Below are 24,224 nucleotides of genomic sequence, written 5' to 3'. Positions count from 1 at the left end.
GCCAGGCTCGGATCTCTTCTTTGTACATGTCTCTCTCTGGGCCTCCATTTTCTCAGGTCCTGGACTCTCCATGGTTCTCCATGGTCCTGTCTTCTCTCTGAGCCCCTGAACTCTCTTGGGGCCACTGGTCTCTCAGGGCCCTTGGTCCCTCTTTGTTGTGATTTATCTTGGAGCCTGTTGTCTCTCTTGGGGTCTGTTGTTCTAAGGGCTTGTGGACTTTCAGTGCCTGTAGTCTCTGGGATGTGATAAATCAACGAATATTATTCAGGGGCAAGCGTTAAAGAGACAATTGCATTCAATTCAATAAATGGAAGGAGAGTTGGTCCATAAGGAATGAATTATTGATCAGAAATGCAGCTAAAATATTAAGAGACTACCCAGTGTGATGACAAACAGCAGGAAGGAGAGCGACTGATGCTGCTATTCACCAATTTTTATGTGTGGACTGCAAGTGGTTCATGATCATCATCCATTCCTGTTTCTTTCTGCAGCACATGGAATGCCTGGAATTCACCATGATCCGTGACACAAGAATTGGAAAATATGCCAAAGTCCCAAAGGTAAACTCTGAGACCTTGACTGCTGCTCTCCTACAAAGGAGTAGCTGACAATAGGTTGGTGCTTCCCATTCTCCCTCTTTGCACTTTGTTCACACGAAATGTACCCAAACACAATGAGATGTGAAGAAGGAGCTGTTGCAACTCTCCATTCTTAGTAAGTTTCCTTCAGGACACTGCCATTTGACTCAGTCGCATCCCCTCCTCCTACCCTGCCACCCAAAGTTATAACAAAATCCCCATGTTTGACAATCTCACGCCAATTCTGCAAGCTTCACCAACCTGTTGCCATCAGCAGAGCCTCCTGTGGCAGTAAATTACATAGAAATTACAGGATACAAATTGATCATATGGTCCACCAGACGTTGTTAATGTTTGCCCTCAATACGAGCACTATCCCAATCCCATGACCTGACCCGTCCCCATATCCGTTTATTCCCCTTTTGGGTCAACCACTGATCTAATCCTTTCTTTAATCGTTAACACATCTTTGCAGCAATCACTAACTCCAGCAATGAAAATGTTTCTCCTCTAAATCCTCAATCTCTGTAAACAATCAGCTTAATCCATCTACTCTCTCCATCTATTTGCAATAGTAAGGGGAGTGGAAATCCTTTCAGATAAGCAGGAGAGAGCCAGGGACTCAGGTCATGGGGTTCCGGTGGTTGAACACATATGTAAGATGCAGGCTGGAATCTAATCAAGGAGTTAAAGAGTTTCATATATAGAATAATGGATACCAGGAAGTGAGTTAGAGGATGAATCCAACCAAGAGGTTGGGTTGGCTTAGAGATAGGGACTTGTGCCAAGATTGAGAGAGCCCTGACAAATCAGTCATGCAAAAGCCTGGTGCAGTCATACTCACTAAATCACACTTTATAATTAACATCCCAAACTCCTCCATCACCATCCCTGGGTATGTTCTCTCCCGATGTGGAGATGCCGGCGTTGGACTGGTTTGAACACAGTAAGAAGTCTAACAACACCAGGTTAAAGTCCAACAGGTTTATTTGGTAGCAAAAGCCAAAAGCTTTCAGAACAGGCTGTCCCTTCGTCAGGTGGGTGGGAGTTCTGATCACAAACCCCTATCTTTGAACAATTTAGCATGATCAATCCACCTAACCTGTACATCTTTGGGGTGTGGGAGGAGTACTAGGGGAAACCCACGCAGACAGGAGAATGTGTAAACTCCACACAGAAAGCCGTCCAAGGCTGGAATTGAACCCAGGTCCCTGGTACTGTGAGGCAGCAGTGCTAACCACTATGCCACTGTGTCATTGAGGAAATGATGTCTTGTTTCACACTGGGGATACTGTTCCCAGAAGACAAGAACCAGATCAATCATTATTTTATTGGCGTGAGGAGCCAAATGGCCTACTCCTGCCCAATTATATGTTATGTTTTTATGTTCTTGTGTAGCTGTATGTGTTATATTAGGCTCCAACCTATAGGAAGGATTCTGAGGCTTTAGAGATGATAACAGCACAGATTCAGCAGGATGCTGTGTGGTATAATGAATTTTCAGTAGAATAATGAATGAATAATTAAGACTATGGAGCAATAAAATTATGAACGGATGGGACAAAATGAGTAGAAACAAACTATTTTCAGTAAGAGAGGATCTTAGAATGAGGGGCCATTGATACAAGATTAAATTTAAGACAATTACAACAGTGAGCAGGCAGAACCTCCTTACAGATAGTTGGGAGGCTGTTGAAATAATTTCCAGGATTAGTGATTGAGGTGGAAACATTCCAGATTAGATTGAAAAGGTGGATGGAGGAGGAGGTTAAAATAAATGGTCAGAATTATTTGCTCAGATGTGCAGGGTAAAAACCAACACATGGAATATATAGGAAGTACAACCCAGAAAGAGGCCATTCAGCCCAGCCAGTCTATGCTGGTGTTTTGTTTCTTAAAGACTGGATTAGTTGTAAGTATTCGCATTCCAACCATTATTCATGTAAATTGAGTCTGTGTCTTATAAGTTCTGTTTGTGAACAGAATTCCCACTCACCTGAAGAAGGGGCTCAGAGCCTCGAAAGCTTGTGTGGCTTTTGCTACCAAATAAACCTGTTGGACTTTAACCTGGTGTTGTTAAACTTCTTACTGTTTATACTCCAAGCATGCCTCTTCCTATGTTTCCTCTATGACCCTCTCCCTCATACATTTGTCTAGCTTCCCCTTAACTGCATCGATTGCCCTGCATAATGAGTTCCACATTCTCATCACCCTTTGAATGAAAAAAGCTTCTTCTGAAACACAGACTGTTTGGGATTAATGATGTGGAGATGCCGTAAGAAGTCTCAAAACACCAGGTTAAAGTCCAACATGTTTATTTGGTAGCACGAGCTTTCGGAGCATTGTTCCTTCTTCAGGTGAGTGAAGAGTTGTGTTCACAAACAGGGCATACATAGACACAGACAATTTACAAGATAATGGATGGAATGCGAGTCTTTACAGGTAATCAAGTCTTTACAGGTACAGACAATGCGAATGGAGAGAGGGTTAAGCACAGGTTAAAGACGTGCGAATTGTCCCAAGCCAGGACAGTTAGTGAGATTTTGCAAGCCCAGGCAAGTCGTGGGGCTTACAGATAGTGTGACATGAACCCAAGATCCCAGTTGAGGCTGCCCTTATGTGTGCGGAACTTGGCTATCAGTTTTTGCTCAGTGATTCTGCGTTGTCGTGTGTTGCGAAGGCCGCCTTGGAGAACGCTTACCCGAAGATCAAAGGCTGAATGCCCTTGACTGCTGAAGTGTTTCCTGACAGGAAGAGAACACTCCTACTTGGTGATTGTTGAGCGGTGTCCATTCATCCGTTGTCATAGCATCTGCATGGTCTCGCCAATGTACCATGCCTCGAGACACCCTTTCCTGCAGCGTATCAGATAGACAACATTGGCTGAGTCGTAAGGATATGTACTGTGTACCTGGTGGATGGTGTTCTCATGTGAGATGATGGCATCCATGTTGATGATCCGGCACGTCTTGCAGAGATTGCTGTGGCAGGGTTGTGTGGTGTTGTGGTCACTGTTCTCCTGAAAGCTGGGTAGTTTGCAGCGGACAATGGTCTGTTTGAGGTTGCGTGGTTGTTTGAAGGCAAGAAGTGGGGGTGTGGGGATGGCCTTGGCGAGATGTTCGTTCTCATCGATGACATGTTGAAGGCTCCGGAGAAGATGTCGTAGCTTCTCCACTCCGGGGAAGTACTGGACGATGAAGGGTACTCTGTCTGCCGTGTCCCATGTTTGTCTTCTGAGGAGGTCGGTGCGGTTTTTCGCTGTGGCGCGTCAGAACTGTCGATCGATGAGTCGAGCGGATATCCAGTTCTTATGAGGGCGTCTTTCAGCATCTGTAGGTGTCTGTTGCGATCCTCCTCATCTGAGCAGATCCTGTGTATATGGATTAATGGCCTGTGAGGCCCCTGGAGGCTGTATTGAAGTCCCTTGACGGGCGGGGGGGAGGGGCTGTGTCAAAGTCCCCTGGGGAGGCTGTGTCAAGATCTCCAAATGCAGCAAAGATCTGTCAAGGCCTCTCTAGCCTCAAGGGGGCTCTTATGAGGTCCTCTGAGGAGGCTTTGTTGAAGCAACCATATACAGGTAGGCTTTGATGAAGCCCCTCCAACCTTGAGGAAGCTGTGTCAAGGTTCTCAGGGAGCCTTTGTTGATGCACCCAAGCACAGGGAGAGTTTGTTGCGATCCCTTGGGGGTGTGGGTGAATAGGTGTTTATTCCCATTTTTACTCATATGAAGGGACAAGAGCTTGCTTTTACTTAGCACTTTTCATGATCATCAGATGTCTCAAAGTGCTTTACAGCATAAGAAGCACTTTTGAAGTGTAGTCATTGTTGGAAACACAGCAACAAATTTGTGCACAGAAAGGTCCCACAACAGCAATTTGATAACAAGCCAGGTAAATTGTTTTTGTGATGTTGATTGAGGGATAAATATTGATTGGGAAGAACTCCTCTGGTCTTCTTCAAAATAGTGCCATGGGATCTTTCATATCTACCTGAAAGGGTAGACAAAGTCTTGGTTTCTTTCTGTGCATCTGTGACAGTGCAGCAATCACTCAGTATTGCACTAGAGGATCAGCCTTGATTTTTGTGCTTCAGCCCCGGAGTGGGACTTGAAGCCACGATCTTATGATTCGAAGTGAGAGTGCTGCCAACTGAGTCAGCTGATTGCTGGTTGGATGGCAGGATAAGCAATTTGTTTAACTAGAATGCAAAACTCATGTTTATGAATGCACTGATCTATGGATTGACAAATCTAAAAAAAACATGCAAATACTACCAACTGACAATCGGAAGCACCAACACAAGAATTAGGAACATGAGTAGGCCAATCAGCCTCTTGAGCCTGCAACCCCACCCCCCCTCACAACCCCTCAATTTGATAAGATCCGACCTAATCGTGGCCTCAACTACACATTCCTGTCTGCTCACGATAATCCTTGACTCCCTTCCTGATCAAAAATTCTATCTAACTGAGACTTGAATATATTCAATAACTCAGCGTCCTTTACTATCCAGAGATGTAGTATACAGTTTCCAATGGGAGGGCTCAAAATCAATCAGTGTTTGCCATGTCAAGCACCAAAGACTAATGATCCCTCTGACAGAAAATATTTCTCTCATCTCAGTCTTAAATACAAGAACATACTAGCAATACACAGTTCTGATGAATGAGACTTAAGATAGTTGGGAAGTTTACAGAACTCATCACTGTTGCATTGGGGTCCATTGTCATTTTGCATCGCATGAGGATTTCAAAACAAGGTAAAATTTTGGTCGAGCTTTGGGATGACTGATTTTGTAGAAGTCAATATAACTATTTCCACAACTGGCAATCTGCTGTTGCCGTCAGTGACAATAATCAGGTGCTCACCATTGTGCGAGTCTGTGAAATCAACACTAACCTCAATCCATGAACCTGGAAGTAGCTCAGACATCTTGAGATGATCATGAAGATTTGACATTTTGGTGGCTTGACATGCTAAATGATTGATTTTGTGCCCTACCATTTGTCGATTCCTGGGAACTATACCCTTTCTCAAACAACGTTTTTTGGTTTTTGACAATTTCCTGATGACCTTTGAATGCTATATCGATAAAACATTCCCTCAATCACTGTGGAATGACAACGAAGTTGTTACATAACATGAGATCCAATGTGGTTGTAATGGTGAGCTCATTTTGAATATTGTGAGGATCTTGTAGTGTGTGAGCGATTCCATTTGGAGATGCTCTCTCGGTCACATCTTTCCTATTTCATGATTCTATAGCCATCAGAAGTATTTGTAATGCTTCATCCTGTTTAGTTGCCACTTTGAGACTAATTTTTGAGACATTGGCAATACATTTAGGTTTGCATAGTTAAAATGTTGTTTGGCAATCTTTTCCTCACAACTAGTAGGACTGACTATTGGTAACAGATGTCGTGAAAGATAACTCTATGGGTTGAACTTGCCTGGCTGATACTCAATATGGAACTCTTGTGGTTTGAGTATCCAATGCTCTATTTGAGTCGGTGGTTTGCTATGTGGATTGCTGAACAAGCTTACTACTGGTCTATGAATGGTTATAACTTCAAAGTAACTTGCATGATTTAGTCCACTCCCACTTGGCAGTCTCTTATATCAGACAGATCGCGTAGCATTGTTAGGAATGAAGCAACCGCAGTACATGATGAGCCCTGGCAGACTCCGAACTTACTGCACCTTTGTAGGATTTGCAGCATTCGCAAAAGCTTCAACATTCCATGTCATCATCGATGTTTAACATGCTTTCAATTGAAGATTGAATAGTGTGCAGAAATACCTCAGCTACTGAATTAACTCTGAAGTTGAGTTTCTTGTTTCGAAAGGTGAGTGCAGAATATTGTAAGAAATCTCGATTCTTTTGTAAGCTCAGTTTGATGTTACCCTGCATTGAGGTTAAGCGTTGACACATGATGCCTTCCTGAAGACCTACTGCCTCTACACAATCTATATCCCTCTATTCCCTGCCTATTCATGTTTAACACCATACACTTTCTCTGTGATGTCAAGTGTTTTTCTTGTTGCATGATTTGGTTTGGTGACCACATATCAACACAGATTCTAATCTGGCTCTCGCTCTTGGGTTTCTTGACAATTGACACCCAAGGTGTAGTAAGTCCGTTCCATCTTTTTCAATGTTAATGTCAAGTAGATGGTGAAGTAACTTCCCAGTCAGTTTCCTGACCTGAGGTGTTTTCACCACTGTTGATGCACAACTGGGGGCACATTGGGGTCTTCATGAAACTTCATCTAACATCTTTCAGTTTGTCCATACCAGTGAAGTGGTCAGCATACAATTCAAGAATGTTGTTGGTATCCTTATGAACTGTGTATTTGATGGCGCCATGTGCAGATCTGTTGCTGTTTGAAAACTGATAGGTGTTTCATAGTCTCTGTAAAATACATCATTTGTTCTGGTGTCTTTGAACAAGATTCGCATTTCAAAAATCCCAAGAATTTTCAGCGCTTTGTCACTGATGAAAGGGAAAATTTTCATAGTCACTGGTTTGCAGAGCATGAGACGAAGCTGAAGTTTCTTGAATGTTTTGTCTCCGGTGACATTGTCAGATGCTTCTGTATCTATCAGGATAGTTACGTCTGAGCAGCCAATGGCCATTGTCACAAGTGGCTGGTTGCTGTGTTTGAGGGAGAGCCCAAAAGTATATTCAGGGTCATCTGCCTTTACATTGGCTACATTCTCAGCCCATATTGCTGTAGAATGGATACATAGCATCTTTTGCTGCTATTGCTCTTAGCAATTGCTTTTGCTGATGAATGAGAAATGTGAGCAAACTGGTTAGATTTTCCATAGGTGTGCACTGTTTGCCAGCAGCAGGACACTCAGTCCGGCGTTGGGAAGCACTCTCACAGTGGAAACAATATTTAGACCCTTTGCAACTCTATTTCTCTGAAGGGTGTTGTTGCTTTGCAGGTGGTTTCCTGGCACATGAGCGATGGATAGTGTTCACCGCAGTTGAAGCTGGAGTGTGGTAGTTGCTTTTGGCAGCCTCAACCTCAGCAGCTCTGGTCTCTGAAAGCACTAGTGATCTTGTGAACTCAAATAGCTCTGAAAGCGTTCTGCTTTTCACTGGTTCTTTTTAGCATAGTTTGGCATAGGGCAACCTTAGATTAACAACAGAAAATACTGGATAAACTCAGCAGGTCTGGTAGCATCTGTGGCGAGAAACAGAGTTAACATTTTAAGTCTAAATCAGTGGTTTTCAAATTTTTGTTCCAAAGATCCACTGACCAGGCAAGCTGCTGCACTGCTGCTGCAGTTGCAATCTAAACGGGATTTACTGTAACATTTAAAAATACACCTTATCTTTTCCTTTCGTAAATTGCACATAATTTGAATTGTATCAGGCAATACTAAGCTTTTCCTCTTCATGCTGGCTATGTCATCGTCTGAGTCGAGAGATCCTCGCTGTCATACCGCCTTCTACAAAACGCATGCTATGAACAGAACATCCAGCTTTTATTTTGAACAGGGTCACAGAACATCTCGTGATATTTTGAAAAGGACCACAGAACATTCTGCTTTTTTTAAACAGGATAGCCGGAGACCCATTTTCAACATCCCCACTTTAAAAACCCCTGGTCTAAATGACCCTTCTTGTTAACTCTAAGATAAAAACAACTGTTTCTCTCCACAGATGCTGCCAGACCTGCTGAGTTATCCAGCATTTTCTGCTTTTATTTCAGATTTTCAGCATCTCCAATATTTTGCTTATATTTGCTTTTAGAACCTTAGATTATTTATGCTTTGATTTCCCATTTCAGATGTCCAACTTCACCCAAAGTCACATTTGTTTTCCAGTTGTCTCAAACCCGTGCAATATTGTTTTGCTTGCTTCTTGTTTACTGCATCAGAAGACAATTGTTTTGTATATTCTATTTCTTTTGGGTGTGAAATAGGTTGTTGTTGCATTTGTAACTTTCAGCATCCCACTCCCGCTTTCTCTCCATACCCCTTGATTCCTTAGTTCCCTCTTGAATATATCTAACAAACTGGCCCCAACAGCTTTCTGTGATAGTGAATTCCACAGGTTCACAACTCTCTGAGTAAAGAGGTTTTTCCTCATCTCAGCCCTGAATGGCTTACCCCTTATTCTTAGGCTGTGACCCCTAGTTCTGGACTTCCCCAACATCTAGCCTGTCCAGTCCCATCAGGATTTTATATGTTTCTATGAGATCCCCTTTCATTCTCCTAAAATCCAGTGAGTACAAGGCCAGTTGATCCAGTTTCTCTTCATATCAGTCCTACCATTCCAGGAATCAGTCTGGTGAATCTTTGCTGGACTCCCTCAATAGCAACAATGTCCTTCCTCAGACTAAAAGACCAAAACTGCACACAATACTCAAGATGTAGCCTCACCAAGGCCCTGTATAATTGCAGCAAGACACCCTTACTCCCATAGTCAAATCCTCTTGTTATGAAGGCCAGCATGCCATTAGCTTTCCTCACCGCCTGCTGTACCTGCATGCCAACCTTCAGCAACTGTTCCACCATGACACACAGATCACGTTGCATTTCCTCTTTCCCTAAACCTCCAATTCCGATAATAATCTTCCTTCCTGTTTTTGCCATCAGAGTGGATAACCTCACATTTATTCACATTATAATGCATTTGCCAAGTCTTTGTCCACTCAGTCAGCCTATCCAAGTCACCTTGCAGCCTCTTAGCTTCCTCCTCACAGCACACACTGCCACCCAGCTTAGTGCGTCTGCAAATCTGGAGATATTGCATTCAGTTCCTTCATCCAAATTATTATGAATAGCTGGGGTCCCAGCACTGAACCTTGTGGTCACTGCCTGCCACTCTGAAAAGGACCCGTTTATTCCCACTCTTTGCCTCCTGTCTGCCAACCAGTTCTCTATCCACATCAATACATTACTCCCAATACTATGCGCTTTAATTTTGCTCATTAATCTCTTATGTGGGTCCTTGTCAAAAGCCTTTTGGAAGTCCAGATGCACAACATCCATTGGTTCACCCTTGTCCACTCTACTGGTCACATCCTTAAAAAATTGCAAAAGATTTGTCAAGCACGATTTTCCTTTAGTGAATCCATGTTGACTTGGACTGATCCTGTCACTGCTTTCCAAATGCTCATTTATTACATACTTAATAATTGACTCCAGCATTTTCCCCACCACTGATGTCAGGCTAACCGGTCTGTAATTCCTGTTTTCTCTCTCCCTCCTTTTTTAAAAAGTGGGGTTACATTAGCTACCCTCCAATCCAATGGAATTCTTCCAGAGTCTATAGAATGCTGGAAAATTATCACCAATGTGTCCAAAGGCAATACCAAAGGCAGTGTTCTACAGTCGGCTGTACACTAGAGCCCACACCACAGGCTGCCCCATTCATTATCCTGAAAGCCAAGCTTAGAGCTTCTAAGTTGGATCCTGTGACGTGAGGAAAGAACAACCTTGGAGAGATCCAAATGAAGAAACCTTTGTCATCAAGCAATCTCAACATTTGAGGAAAACATACTCAGGTCCCCACAGACCAAGTGAGCACAATGCAAAGTCAGTGCCTTCACTCACTCCTCCAACAGTGATTTCATATGTAATATTTGCAATCACATCGGCAAATCAAGATTTGGTTTAACACCACATAGAAGATGACCACCAACCGATAAGATAAACAACTGGTCCCCTTGCTGAATGTTCATCCATCAAAGTGATGGGAGAACCCATCACAAGGGCTGACCCTTGAAGGTGAGGGCACCCAACATCTGTATGACTCACTGTGCTGCTTCTGAATCTAAATTTGCATTGTTGTCTTTATAAGTAGTAAGATTGTAACAGGAAAGCAGAAGTGAGTGGATTTCCTAGTTTGCAATGCCGTGATTCACCTTCACCTAAACAATCAAATTAGGCTGGTATCAGGAGCTCTGTGTGTACAGCTGGAGCTCTTAGGTAAATGAGCTGTTCATGACTTCCTGATTCATCTCCGAGCATCTGACTTTGGGTGACAAGATTGTGATGCAGTGTTCAGTGGCGCTGTTTGTAAATAACAGCCTCACCTACCCTACGGACCCTTACCCACACAACTGGTCCTCAGACATCCTGTCTGGCTCTCACTCACCCTGCCTGTTACAATCTTCTAGTTGACATAAAAGTACTAACCATGTGACAAAGATTCTTTATTAAGACCAAAAGCCCATAAGAAATATGAACAGGAATAGGCCATTCAACCCTTTGATACTGCTCTGCCATTTAATAAGATCATGATTGATCTAATACTCACTTAGTCCACTTTCCTACCTTCTCTCTGTAACCCTTAATTCCCCAACTGATTAAAAACCTATCAATCAAAGTCCTGAAAATGTTCAAGGACTCGGCCTCCACAGCTTCCTGCGTAAAAAAATTCTAAAGATTCACCATCCTTTGAGAGAACAAAGTCTTCCTTAAATCCATTTTAAATGAGCATCTCGTTATTCTGTGACTATGCCCTCTGGTCCTACATTCTCCCATGAGTGTAAACATCCTCCTATATATTTACCCTGTCATTTGCCTTATCTAACCCTCAAAGAATCTTATATGTTTAGAAGACTATGTTATTAACTAGGAGACTATGTACACATGTATGACCTCTGCCACTGCTGCTTTTAGCCTGAGTTCAGAGTCATGGGACGACTACATCACATCCTATCTCGGACATAGTGATTAAGTTTAACATAGGCTTTCTTAAAGATATTCATTACATATCCCACTTTATTCTAAATTAGAAGGTTACCCTGAGAGCATCAAACTATTTACACAAAAGCAAAGTAAATAACAAAATTGTGTCTGAATATACACTATACCAAACAATAGATTTAAAATTCTTTGAAAGGGGGCAGTGGTTTGCTTATCCATCCAGACTCAGTTGCACTGATCTTGGTTGGAAACTGTTGTATGTTGTCAGAATGCTGGTTAGAGGCAGTCTATTTGTGATGCATCTTAGACCTATTTGCAAAAGGATTACCAGGTGTTTCTGACTGTGGCATTGTTCTGATTTGGCAACTATCTTAGAATCATAGAATCCCTACAGTGCGGAAGGAGGCCATTCAGCCCATTGAGTCTGCACTGACTCTCTGACAGAGCATCTTACCTAGGTCCATAACCTCACATAATTACCCTGCTAATTCCCCAAAGCTATAGCGCTTGTGACACTAAGGGGCAATTTAGCACAGGCCAATCCATCTAACCCGCACATCTTCAGAGTATGGGAGGAAACTGGAGGACCCAGAGGAAAACCACGCAGATACGGGAAGAATGTATAAACTCCACACAGACACTCTTTCGAGGCCAGAATTGAACCTGGGTCCCTGACGCTGTGAGGCAGCAGTGCTGACCACTGTGCCACCGTGTCGCCCACGGTCTTGTCGCATGGTCATGTCATTTGGTGTCTGGAATTGATACAATTTCGGTTCAGAGCATATGCTGACGATTTCTGCTGGATTCTGCGTGCTATCAGTTGAGTGTTGTACTCGAACACTTTGTCCAATATTCAGATTCCTTACCCGCATGCCAGTCATGGGCATCTTTCATCTTCCCGTTTTTCAATTCGTTCATCTTATACTTCTGGGAAACTAATGGGGAAGAATGTCCACACTTGTCTGCCGAATAGTATTTCCATGCTGCTCCAAGTCCTTTTTGGGATGCATCAGCCTCAAGCGTAGTCCCCTCAACTGGGTCAGAAAATTGAAGAGTTGACAGTCCTTCAGTGATGCGCGATTAATTCACTCGGGAGGCTAGATTGTACCCGGGAATAAAGGCTTTTATTCGCAACAAGAATAGAGCATACTGCTTAACAATACTATCCCAGACTAAGGGTCACTAGGAAGTGCAGTGACCTTTATACTCCTATAGGAAGGCGGAGCCAAACAGAGTGTACCACAGAACAATGCTAACAGGTGGAACACCCCAACCCTAACCCCAACAGTAACAAGAGTAACATATGTACAAGTACCCATAGTGATAACCATCTATGGTTCAGTACCCATAGTGGTAACCATCTATGATTCACCACATTCAGTTAATGACTTTTTAAGGTACAAAATGTGTTAGTGATCGTGTCAAACAAAAGGTACTTCTTTTTTCAAAGATTCATGAGGAAGTGAGACTTTGTGGGCAAAGCAGGGTATATAATGTGTGAGGAAATGAAGCAAAGTGAGGCAAAGTTGCAGACGATTTTTGTCTTGCGGGCTAGGCATTGAACTGATGTGCTCTTACTTACGAGGATCAGGACGACTGCTTGTGTTGGGAAGGATGGATCTGAAAAAGCTGATCTGTGTAATGTTAATGTGAAGGGTTGAGGTTTTTGTACCTTCCAGTCAAATCTTAAAAACACATTGGGGTGTATTTTCCCGTTCCGCCTGCCATGGGAATTGTAACGAGCAAGGGGCGGACAATGGAAAGGTCCATTGAACTCGGGCAGGAGTTTTTGGTTTCAGGGTGGGCGGGGCCAGAAAATCCCATCCATTGTTACATTTATCTATTCGGCTTAAATGTATCAATCATTATGACAAAGACCAGTAAACAATGTTGTGGGTTCTTTATTAGAAGATAAGAATATGTACATACAATGATAACTAGGAGACTATGTGTACATCTCTGACCTCTGGCACTGCTGCTTGTAGATTAAATTCAGAGTCATTGACCACCAGTATACATTCCCTCTCGGTGGTAGCGATTGGCAGCAGCTTAAGATATGTCCTTTTAAAGGTACATGTACATCATATCACAACACTGCCGAGCATTGAAACAATACCCACCCGACTCTCACTTGACACTCACCCACTTCACTTGGCCCTGCTTGTTCCTCACCTCCACCTCCACCCCATCCAATACTCACCGGGTTTCTGCCCCATCCTCGCCCAGACCCTGGGTGGCTCATGAAAGGGGATTCATTACAGATTGTGAGTAGGGCATTGTGTATTTTTTTTGTTTATTCTGTTATCCTGTTTTCTTCACAGAATTCCAAAATTCGGGAGATTTTTAATGTTGAAAACCCGGAGTCTAATTTCTATACCAAGTGTCTCACTGTGGTGTCAGGGTCCGATTTTGTTAACCTGACTTTCGACAACTTTGTTGCTTTCAAAGAAAATGTGGTCAAGGTAAGTGGGTTGTGTTAACTCAAGACTCTGCAGCTAAGCTGACAGAGAGAATACTGAAAGTATGCAGACACTGGATCTCCTTTGATGCAGCATAATCACAGCAAATCCTCTACCTTTCACCATCAACACAGTTTCTAAAGCCACATGAATCAGAGAAAGCCACTACTCAGTTTAATGTTTCATTCAAAAGATGACACCACAGATAGTACACCACTCCCTGACTACAGCCCCTCCAAACGTGCAGCACTTCCTCAGTGCTGCTTCTCTGACGATGCTGCACTCCCTCAGTGCTGATCCTCTAATAGGCCCACTGAGCATTTGCTCAGTGCTACCACGCCAACAGTGTTGCACCCCTCAGTGCTAATCCTCCGGCAGTGTTGCATTCCCTCAGTGCTGCCCCTCTGACAGTGCCACACTCCCTCAGTGCTAATCCTCTGACAGTGCCGTACTCCCTTGGCGCTAATCCTCCAAAAGTGCCGCATTCCCTCAGTGCTGCCCCTCCTACAGTGCTGCTCTTCTGACAGTGCTGCACTTCCTCAGTGCTGCCTCTCCAATAGTGTTGCAGTCTCTCAATGCTAATCCTCCAACAGTGCTGCACTCCCCTCAGTATTACTAGGTGGGGGTTTATTTGGGTGTGGTGGGTTAGGGTGGTGCAGTGGTTGCGATTGGGTAGGCTCAGGTGGATGAACACCAATACGACCATTGCTTTAAGCATGGGAGGGACCGTGAGTTGGAGGTGTGAGGGGAGGGAGTGAGTGTGAGTTGGAGGTGTGAAGGGAGTGAGTGTGAGTTGGAGGTGTGAGAGGAGGGAGTGAGTGTGAGTTGGAGGTGAGGGGAGGGAATGTGAGTTGGAGGTGTGAGGGAGAGAGTGAGCATGAGTTGGATGTGTGAGGGGAGGGAGTGAGTGTGAGTTCAAGGCATGAGGGGAGTGAGTGTGAGTTGGAGGTATGTGGAGAATGAGCGTTAATTGGAGCTGTGAGGGGAGTGAGTGAGCATGAGTTGGAGATGTGAGGGGAGTGAGTGAGCGTGAGTTGGAGGCGTGAGCATGAGTTGAAGGTGTGAGGGGAGTGAGTGAGCATGAGTTGGAGGTGTGAGGGGAGTGAGTGAGTGTGAGTTGGAGGTGTGAGGGGGTGATTTATCAGTGCCAGGACTCTTAGCAGGAAAATAATCCTTGTTTTAAAAGTCAGGGCCCAAATAATGTGCAATTAAACCAATCATTGATTTCTTCTCTGGATCTTGTGAGTTGCTTTGCTTCCTATGATGTGCTGGTAGAATGTGTACAGGTAATGCCACAACAGGCTCATGTTCTCCAAAGCTTCATCTGCATCTTTCACTTGTTTTCTTGTTTAGGGCTGGGCAGATGAAATCCTGAAAATCGCAACCCATACACTGTGCCACAATCCTCCTCGATCTGTCAGCATCAGTAAAATGTAAGTGATCCCCAAAACTATGTGCAGAGATTGTATTCTGTCTATAAATCATCAACCTGCTAACAGCGATTCTGTAAGATATTGCACCCCTCACAACAGGCGGGGCTGAGAGAGTGTACGTGTGTGTGAGAGGGAGTGAGGTTCAAGATGAATGTGCTACATGTATGAGCATATGTGTGAATATGTAAATTTGAGGGGTGCATTTTCGGGGGGGGGGGTGGATATATTTATCATACTTGTGCAGCCCCAACTGGTTTGAAAAGTTGGCACAAACCAACTTTAAAAAAGACTGCCCCACAGTGATATAATGCTGCAGGTGGGCCTAAGAAGCAGAAAGTGGACTCCTGTCCCTCAGTTGTGCACTGCTGGGACTGCAAGCAGTTGTATGAAGAAGTCAATATGGATACTGGATTCAGGTAAGTCTTTTATTATTGGGTGATGGGGGGATTGGGCACCCTAGTATGGGTATGATGGGAATACATGTTTTGGAGGCCAGGGTAGAGGCACAAAGACTGGGTAAACTTGAGGGGGAGGGCTGCATATGATGTGCACATGGCACCCCCCAAAGCAGGTACCCATCCTGCCTTCCTGCTTTTTCACCAGAGTTGGTATCTTTTGGGTCAATTGCCTTGGTAATAAGTTCAATTGCCTGTTAATGCAGTGGCACAGTTGTCAGCCCTGTTGCCTCACAGTACCAAGGACCTGGGTTCGATTCCCGGCTTGGGTCACTGTCTGTGTGGAGTTTGCACATTCTCCCTGTATCTGCATGGGTTTCCTCCGGGTGCTCTGATTTCCTCCCACAGTCCAAAGATGTGCAGGTTAGGTGAATTGACCATGCTAAATTCTCCCTCAGTGTACCCAAACAGGCGCTGGACTGTGGCGACTAGGGGATTTTCACAGTAACTTCATTGCAATGAAAGCCTTCTTGTAACTAATAAGTAAACTTTATTTTACTTTGAGTTTTTTTATAAACAGGATATGTGCTGTCGATTTCAGCTCCTGCCTGACCTCTGTAATATTGGAGACTGGCATGTTGATGTTTGATTCGCAACCCAATGTCAGCATCCCAGATTTTACATGTGTAAGGTTCTATGCACACATGTAAAGTCCAGTGGAAGGGCTATAAGTGAGACACAGCGAGAAAGACACGCAGAAAGTATAATTCTGCAAAAAACTGCTGAAAAAAGGACAAAACAAAAGCACACACAGGCTGCAAGCGGAATTGCTACCTGCAGAGTAAAGGACAAAGGAAAGGCAGACACGAAAGGATGAAAGATTGACTCAGTCAAGACTACAGGAGACAAATGGTTTGTGACTGTTACCATGATGACTGCAAAGGGAGGGTATCAGGTGAACAAGAAAAGCCAAATAGATACAGAGGCATCAGGCAACATAATGACCTTCACAGACCTGTGTGAAGTGGCTCAACATGGAGATCTGAAAATGAAGCTCTTGAAATTAAAATTTAGGCTAGATGATGGCACGAGATTCACAGAGAGGACAAGTTAGTCTTACAGCCCAATGTAATGGCAGGAAGGAAGATCTCGAGTTCCAGATTATAGATGGGACACAATAGCCACTCATCACAACTGAAGCCAGTCTAAAGCTTGGACTAGTAACCCTGAACATACCAACAGATGTTTACAATGTGTCACAGCACACAAAATCAGCTACAGCAGAACAGATCCTAGAGGAATACAATGATATATTTACAGGGTTGAGACGTCTGCCAAGAGAATATTATTTCAAATTAAATGAGAGTGTAAAACTAGGAGAAGAGTTCCAGCTGCCCTCAGGTCAAACCTAAAGGGCAAGATAGAAGAGCTGGAAAAAGGGGAGTAATCAGTGAGTAATAAAGTGACAACTCCTACAGACTGGATAAGCAGCATGGCAGCAGTGTAATAACCTGGAACTCCGAGAGTATGCTTGGATTCAAAGGATCAAAGTGAAGCGCTGAAGAGATCTCACTACCCTGTGCTAACTATCACAGGAATTTTTGGCACAATGTGCCAAAGCAAAGATATTGACTATCCTAGATTCGAAGGATGGTTACTGGGTAAGTGAAGATGGATGAAAACAGAAGCTTTCTAATGACATTCTGACGCCGTTCAGCAGATACATATTGTTTGGCATTTCCACGGCTGCAGAAGAGTATCAGCACAGACAGCATGAGATAGTCAGTGATCTTCCCAGAAGCCATTGTGGATGATATACTAGTCTATAGATTTGGAGACACAATGGAAGAAGCCAAAGAGGACCACGATCAGAATTTAATACCACTGCTGGAGAAAGCACATCAGATGAATCTGAAGGCTGAACAAGAACAAATTGCCACTGAAGATGCCTGAAGTCAAATACATAGATCATGTATTGACAGCAGAAGGTCTTCATCAGGACCCTGACAAGGTGAGTTTTTTATTCATTCATGGGGCATGGGCGCCACTGGCTGGCCGGCATTTATTGCCCATCCCTAATTGCCCTTGGAGGGCAGCTGAGAGTCTGCTGTGGCTCTGGAGTCACATGTAGGCCAGACCAGGTAAGGATGACAGATTTCCTTCCCTAAAGGACATTAGTGAACGAGATGGGTTTTCCCAACAATCGACAATGATTTTATCATCATCAGTAGATTCTTAATTCCAGATATTTTTATTGAATTCAAATTCCACCATCTGCCATGGCAGGATTTGAACCAGGGTCCCCAGAACATGAGCTGAGTTTTTGGATTAATATTCTGACGATAATACCAGTAGGTCATCACCTCCCCAGCAATGCAGTGACCAACTGATGTGAAAGCAGTGCAACAATTTGCTGGATTTGCAAACTATTGAGTAAACTATTTGCCTAATCTGTCAGCAGAGTGTGAACCATTATGCAAGCTCACTGCCAAAGAGGTGCTGTGGTACTGGGGATCAGAACAAGAAATGGGGTTCACTAAAATCAAACAATGAGTGAACGCCTATGCTGACGTACTATGATGTCAATGATGAAGTCACTTTACAGTGTGATGCCAGTGAGATGGGTCTAATGCAGCAAGGACAACCAATTTAATTTTCATCCGGGGCACTAATGCATATGGAACGACGCCATGCTCAGATCAAGAAAGATCCTGTGAACATTTTCACCAGTACATGCTTGGGAGAGACAAAATAATAGTGGAGTCCAGCCACAAGCTCCTTCAAAGCTGACCAGCTGACCTCAACAGTAGGATGCCTGAAAGCAGTCAGAATAGCATTCCAGACATTGTGATGAGTGACAATGGTCCTCAGTACACGAGTGAAGAATTCAACCGATTCACAAAGGATTGGGAAATTCAGCACCGCACATTATCTCAGCACTATCCTTAGTTGAATGGAAAGGTTGAGGCAGCAGTGAATATCAACATATCATTAATTGAGCTCATCTGGCACAGATGTATACAAGGCAATCTTTGAGTGGAGAAACACACCAATTGAAAGCATGGAAAGTAGTCCTGTCCAGAGACTGACATGCTATGTGCAAATTACTTTTCCAATAACAAAAATGCTACTGAAACCAGATGAGCTGAGCATTGATCAATGCTCTCAACAGGAGTCAGCACATGTGGTAACTTGGCATGTGTCGAGATAATTGTCACTTCAGTCATACGCAATGGAAGTGAGCTACCAAATATGCGGGGTAACCACAGGCATATCCAAGCAACTAGCAAAGCTGTTCCTTCACAGCAACAACTGGTCAGGGAGAAAGAATCTCACCAGCTGTACTGAGCACAAAACTATCACCAATCCTCGAGATCCACTTGTTCCCAAGAGCTACAATGGAATAACAAGTCACCAAAGTAACAAGGGCCATGGGAGCATCACTCTTTAGACAAGAACCATCACCTTGACGAACATCGATGTCAATGCGTTCGATTAAGATGGAAGTTTAAAGACGATTTTTCCACCTAGTTGCACTAAACGAGTAGCGTAGCAGGGCGGGAAATATGAGCAAGAAGCAAAAAATCAGGCTTGTGTCCAATTTCTTGCCAGCCCCGGGAAGGGCGTAAGGCTGATTTAAATATTAGAAGCTCATTTTAATGTTATTAGTGAGCCCGGGATGTAATAATCCAGGTTCATTTAGCTTTTGGACCTCACCAGTGGAGATCCTCAGAGGATCACAGATGGTCCCCACCAACTAGGACCAGATGTGATGGTCTCGCTGGTGGGATCGAAGGCCACTGAAGCTCCCAGGTAGTCGGGGGCAGGATCGGGCAGTTCCCCTTGGTCCCAGGCTGGCAATGCCCACTGAGCAACTGGCAGTGCCAGAGGGGTGGGGCCTGAGGAAGCAGGGCTGGATGTGGTGGGAACTGACAGGGCGGAGCCAGGTGGGGGAGGCGGAGAGAGTACGGTAGAAGGGAAGGGAAGGGAGGAACACTGCATTGGGGGTGGGGCTGGTTGATGGGGTCACCGATCAAGGGTTGGGGCCACCGATCAGGGAGGGTTAGCGATCAGGAGTTGGGGGTCAGTGATCGGGGTTTGGGGCAGCCGATCGAGGGTTGAAGCTGGCGATTGGGGGGGGGGGGGGGCGTGATCAGGGCCAGTAATTGAGAGTTGGGGCCTCTGATCTGGGGGTGGGGGTGGCAGTGCTCAGGGTTTGGAGCTGGCAATCAGGAGGCCAGCGATCGGGGGGGTGGGGAGGGTGGGGATCAGTGGAGGACCCATGAGGGGGGCGATGTCCGTGGACAGGGGGTTGTTTCTGACTGATCTGCCAATATACTGTGTACACTGCTATTGGCCTCCCTGCGTGAAGAAGCTCTGCTCCTCCCCTCATTGATGTGAATCAGATTGCAGCCTCAAAGGGCCGTAAACTCACGTAACTTAATTCGCTGGAAAAACAGGCAAGAAAACACCCCGTCAACATGTAGACTTTTCCTGAGAAAATTCCGCCTAATATGTGCAATGTCTGTACAAAGATTATTAAAACAAACAGTTGTTAGTGCATGAGAACAGTGGGTATATAATGGGTAACTTGGGTAACTCAGTCACACAGGATTGTCCATGCAAATGTGTCTTTTGGTTGCTAGAAAAAAGGAGATGTTTGTATTTTTTTATATGAAAAGGGGGATGTTTGGGTTTTGTAACTACCTAACTGACTGGTTTGCCAAAGTAATGTGACTCTGCCATTTCCAGGCAGTTTAGTAAAACTTCTCACAGACAGGCATTGATGAAGACTGCTGTCCTTATATGTGAAGCAATGTATGCCTGTTGGCCCTACCCCGCTTCCTGCTCACATGTGCCTTATCACAATCTTGTTGAGGCACCAGGGATCTCACTGCCGCTGAATCAGGCAGTGACATGGTCAGTGGCAGGCCTTTCCATGGAAGAAATCTCACTTACCGAGAGCTGCCAGCAATTCAGAGGCCAGAGGCTCTTGTGCTCAGCAGTGCCACTGAGGCATGTCTGCTGCCAGGAGGCAGCTTGCCTGGACCTGCAGAGTCTCACTGTCTGGAGACAATACACATCTCTTTAGCCTGTCTTGATGCTCTCTCCATTCACATTATTTATATCTTAAAGACTTGATTAGCTGTAAGTATTCGCATTCCAACCATTATTCATGTAAATTGAGTTTGCGTCTTTATATGCCCTGTTTGTGAACAGAATTCCCACTCACCTGAAGAAGGGGCTTAGAGCTCCAAAACCTTGTGTGGCTTTTGCTACCAAATAAACCTGTTGGACTTTAACCTGGTGTTGTTAAACTTCTTACTGTGCTGCCAGGAGGACAGACATCAGAGTTCCAGGACTGTGAAACAACTCAGGCCACAGGTCAACAATGTAGGGGGAGTGGGGTTTCATAATGGGGGGGGGGGGGCAGTTGCAAGGTGAGGAGTGCAAGGAGGTCAGCAGGAAGGGCAGGAGATGGCTCTCACCAGAACCATCCCCCCCCCGCCCCCCCTCGCCCCCATCCCAATGTTCCGACCCCTTAGTCTGGCACTGAGTGTCTTAGATTGGGGTCCTCCCCCTGTACGTGACAAGCTGGCCATACCTGTCATGCATGATGACAGATCTGTTTGCAGCAATGGCGGGATGCGGCCCTTAAGTGGTCATTAAATAGATACTGTTGTGGTTGTTGAAAACCCCGGATAAACAAGAACGCTGATAAATTTTATCATTTTATTCCACAGGTTCACAAAGATAAAACTGTTTGTGAATGAAGAGCGACGGATTCCAGTCAAAAAGTATGTTGAGAATTTGAAAAAACCCATTAATTTCTGATTTATAAAAGTGCAGATGTAAAAAATATATAAAATAATTCCTATCTGACTGATAAATGAACATTGCCATAAATCCTGATATTTAATTAACTCATCGGCAGTAAACTGGTCTTACAATAAGTAACTTTGGAGTTAAAGATGTTCTTTCTCCTCATGATGTTTGTGTCTGCAGCATTTACCAGATGTTTCCAGCTGACCGGAAGCGAGTAGAGGCAGCGCTTGTTGCCAGTCACCTCCCCAGTCTCAAGGTGAGTGTCAGTTCTACCTAAGTCCTTCACCTAAACTGCGAAAAAAATAACCTCCTGGGATTCAACACAGCAGCCCTGAAGCAAGGAGATCCCCACAACTCTGGAGATAACAACCTTCTGCACTGCAGATAACAGCAACCCCCAGGAGATTACAGTTCATCCCCAACCCCCCTCCAAGATCACAGTAACTCTGGGAGTTTACAAACCCCCAGAAATTACAGTACCTTACTCCGAGATTAGTCCCGCAAGAGATTACAGACGCCTACTGCAGTGGCTCCCAACCTTTTCAGTAACACGGCACACTTCAATGAGACAAACAATTCTGGGGCACACCCACTATTTTTCAGCTAAATTGATTGCTCATAAAAGCCCCACAATGTAGTAGCAAACCGACATAGCCCAAGGGGCGGGGCATAGGGTGCGCCACAATTCAGCAATCCGCAAGAAAGTGTTTCCTCATTGCGCGGCCATTCATTCTGTGTGCTCAGTTTAAATCCGCATTTGGACTGAACTTCAGTTTAATTCAAACTTCAGCGCAACAAGAATTACAGTTAAAATGCTAATTGGTATTAAACATGAAGATATACCAATCAATGCCAACCAGAAAACAGAAAAAACTGGTTGCACTGTAATATAACTGGAGCCCACACTATATGAAAATTAACTTTCTTGCATTTACCAAGTTAAATGGCAAATCGAAACAGCAACATTAGATCATTGTAATGCATCGTACACGCTTGTAATTGTGAGATGTGAATTTGATTTCAGTCCTTAATGAGAATCGTATCATTTATCTGCTCTCCTTCAACAACACAAGAAGCGCACAAGAAACAAGACTTTTCACTGTATGTTAATACATGTGACAATAATAAATCAAATCAAATCAAATCAAAATCACATTTTACAGCCTCGCTCGAGTGGGACCGGAAATTCCTGCCCACGGTCAGCTGACATTTCTGTTGTCCACCCCTCGCCCGCTCCGATGGGTGGAGCGGGTGGGATAGTAGAATTCTGGCAATGGTTTGAATTGGCATCATTTTGTATTACACTCTGTCACATATCCCTGCTGTGTGCCAAATGGTCCGCAATATATTTAATATTAGATAATGACTACGTACTTCACAAAGATTGTTTTCTGTGTGGTTCTTTGTACACAGTATGATAAGCTAGATATAATGACGCTAAATTAAAGTGTCTTGTGCGATTTAGTGTTTATTGTTTGGAAAGTATTTGGTTCTTTGCCATCGCCATACATATGTGCGTAAACGAGTAGTTAAAAGATATTAGAATAAATACGGGTGTATATATTTCCTCACCCAACTACGCGTTCCGCTGGAACAGTTTCTGAATTGCCCACTTCTTTCCTCATAGCATATCATTTAATTCTTGAAAGAGAGCCCATGTCATATTGACCATGGGATAATTCGTTCACCGCACAAATTTACATTGTTCATGTTGCTTTTGAAAACGCGATTCTAGTGAAATCTTTGGGGTGAAATGTCCGCCATAAACGACATCACTTTCTAATGGCAGCCGGTGATCAAGCACATGTCAAAGCCTGTCCGCGGGCTCAACCAGGGCGCAAACGCACCTCTGAACCCACCAAAACCACAGCAACCACTGCGTCATATGAACTGCCCGGTAGTCTCTGTTGTCCAGTGATTGTTGCGATACGAGAGGAGAGAGAAGCGGCTCTCAGGAGAAGGCGTTCGACAGGGTGGAGCACGAGTATTTAAGAACAAAGAACAAAGAAAATTACAGCACAGGAACAGGCCCTTCGGCCCTCCAAGCCTGCACCGACCATGCTGCCCGACTTAACTAAAACCCCCTACGCTTCCGGGGACTATATCCCTCTATTCCCATCTCATTCATGTCCTTATCAAGACGTCCCTTTAAAGAACTACTTGGGACTCTGCGGGCACTCGGGTTTGGGATGCATTTCGTTGCCCGGATCCGATTACTGTACTCTGCCGCAGAGTGTCCAATTAAGGTTAACGGGTCCCTGATAGCGCCCCTTCGCTTTGGGAGAGGAGTACGGCAGGGCTGCCCCTTGTCCGGCCAACTGTATTCTATATGCGAGGAGCCATTCCTGCGCCTCTTGTGGAGGAGGTTGTTGGGTTTGGCTCTACGCGATCCGGACATAGGGGTGGTCCTGTCGGCTTACGCCGATGACGTGCTCCTCATGTTCACGGACCCAGCTGACCTGCGGAGGATGTGAGAATGCCAGGCGGTGTATTCCGCCGTGTCCTCCGCCAGGATCAACTGGGCCAAGTGCTCCGGACTCCTGGTCGGTCCGTGGGAGACGGACCCCCTTACGGAGGAGCTCAGGCTTTTCACCTGGAGCAGGACCAACCTCCTCTACTTGGGGGCCCATCTCTGCCCAGCCGAGGAATCCTGGCCGATGAACTGGCAGGAGCTGGAGGCCAAAGTCTCCGCTCGCCTGAGTCGCTGGACAGGATTGCTCCAAGTGCTGTCCTACAGGGCGCGAGTTCTCATCATAAACCAGCTGCTCGCCCCCATGTTGTGGTACCGGCTGGTCACTTTGACCCCTCCCCCTGGCTTTGTCGCCAATATCCAGAAAACCCTCGTGGGGGTCTTCTGGGACA

General features: G+C 44.7%; 1 protein-coding gene across 1 annotated transcript in view; it reads left to right on the top strand.

Moving 5' to 3' along the window:
• The first annotated feature begins 497 nt into the window (after positions 1-497).
• Positions 498-24,224, top strand: part of LOC144506814 (1-phosphatidylinositol 4,5-bisphosphate phosphodiesterase beta-2-like) — an 82,609-nt gene continuing 58,882 nt past the window's right edge. Inside the window, exons 1-5 of the mRNA XM_078233172.1 lie at positions 498-560; positions 13,571-13,711; positions 15,062-15,141; positions 21,281-21,334; positions 21,543-21,618. Of these exons, the coding sequence (XP_078089298.1) occupies positions 516-560; positions 13,571-13,711; positions 15,062-15,141; positions 21,281-21,334; positions 21,543-21,618 (396 nt within the window). The 5' untranslated portion in view covers positions 498-515. The remainder of the gene's footprint in view (positions 561-13,570; positions 13,712-15,061; positions 15,142-21,280; positions 21,335-21,542; positions 21,619-24,224) is intronic.

Source organism: Mustelus asterias, chromosome 18, assembly GCF_964213995.1.
Source record: "Mustelus asterias chromosome 18, sMusAst1.hap1.1, whole genome shotgun sequence".
NCBI lineage: Eukaryota > Metazoa > Chordata > Chondrichthyes > Carcharhiniformes > Triakidae > Mustelus > Mustelus asterias.
The sequence above is the reverse complement of the archived record's forward strand: the minus strand, read 5'-3'. Positions and strand labels throughout refer to the sequence as shown.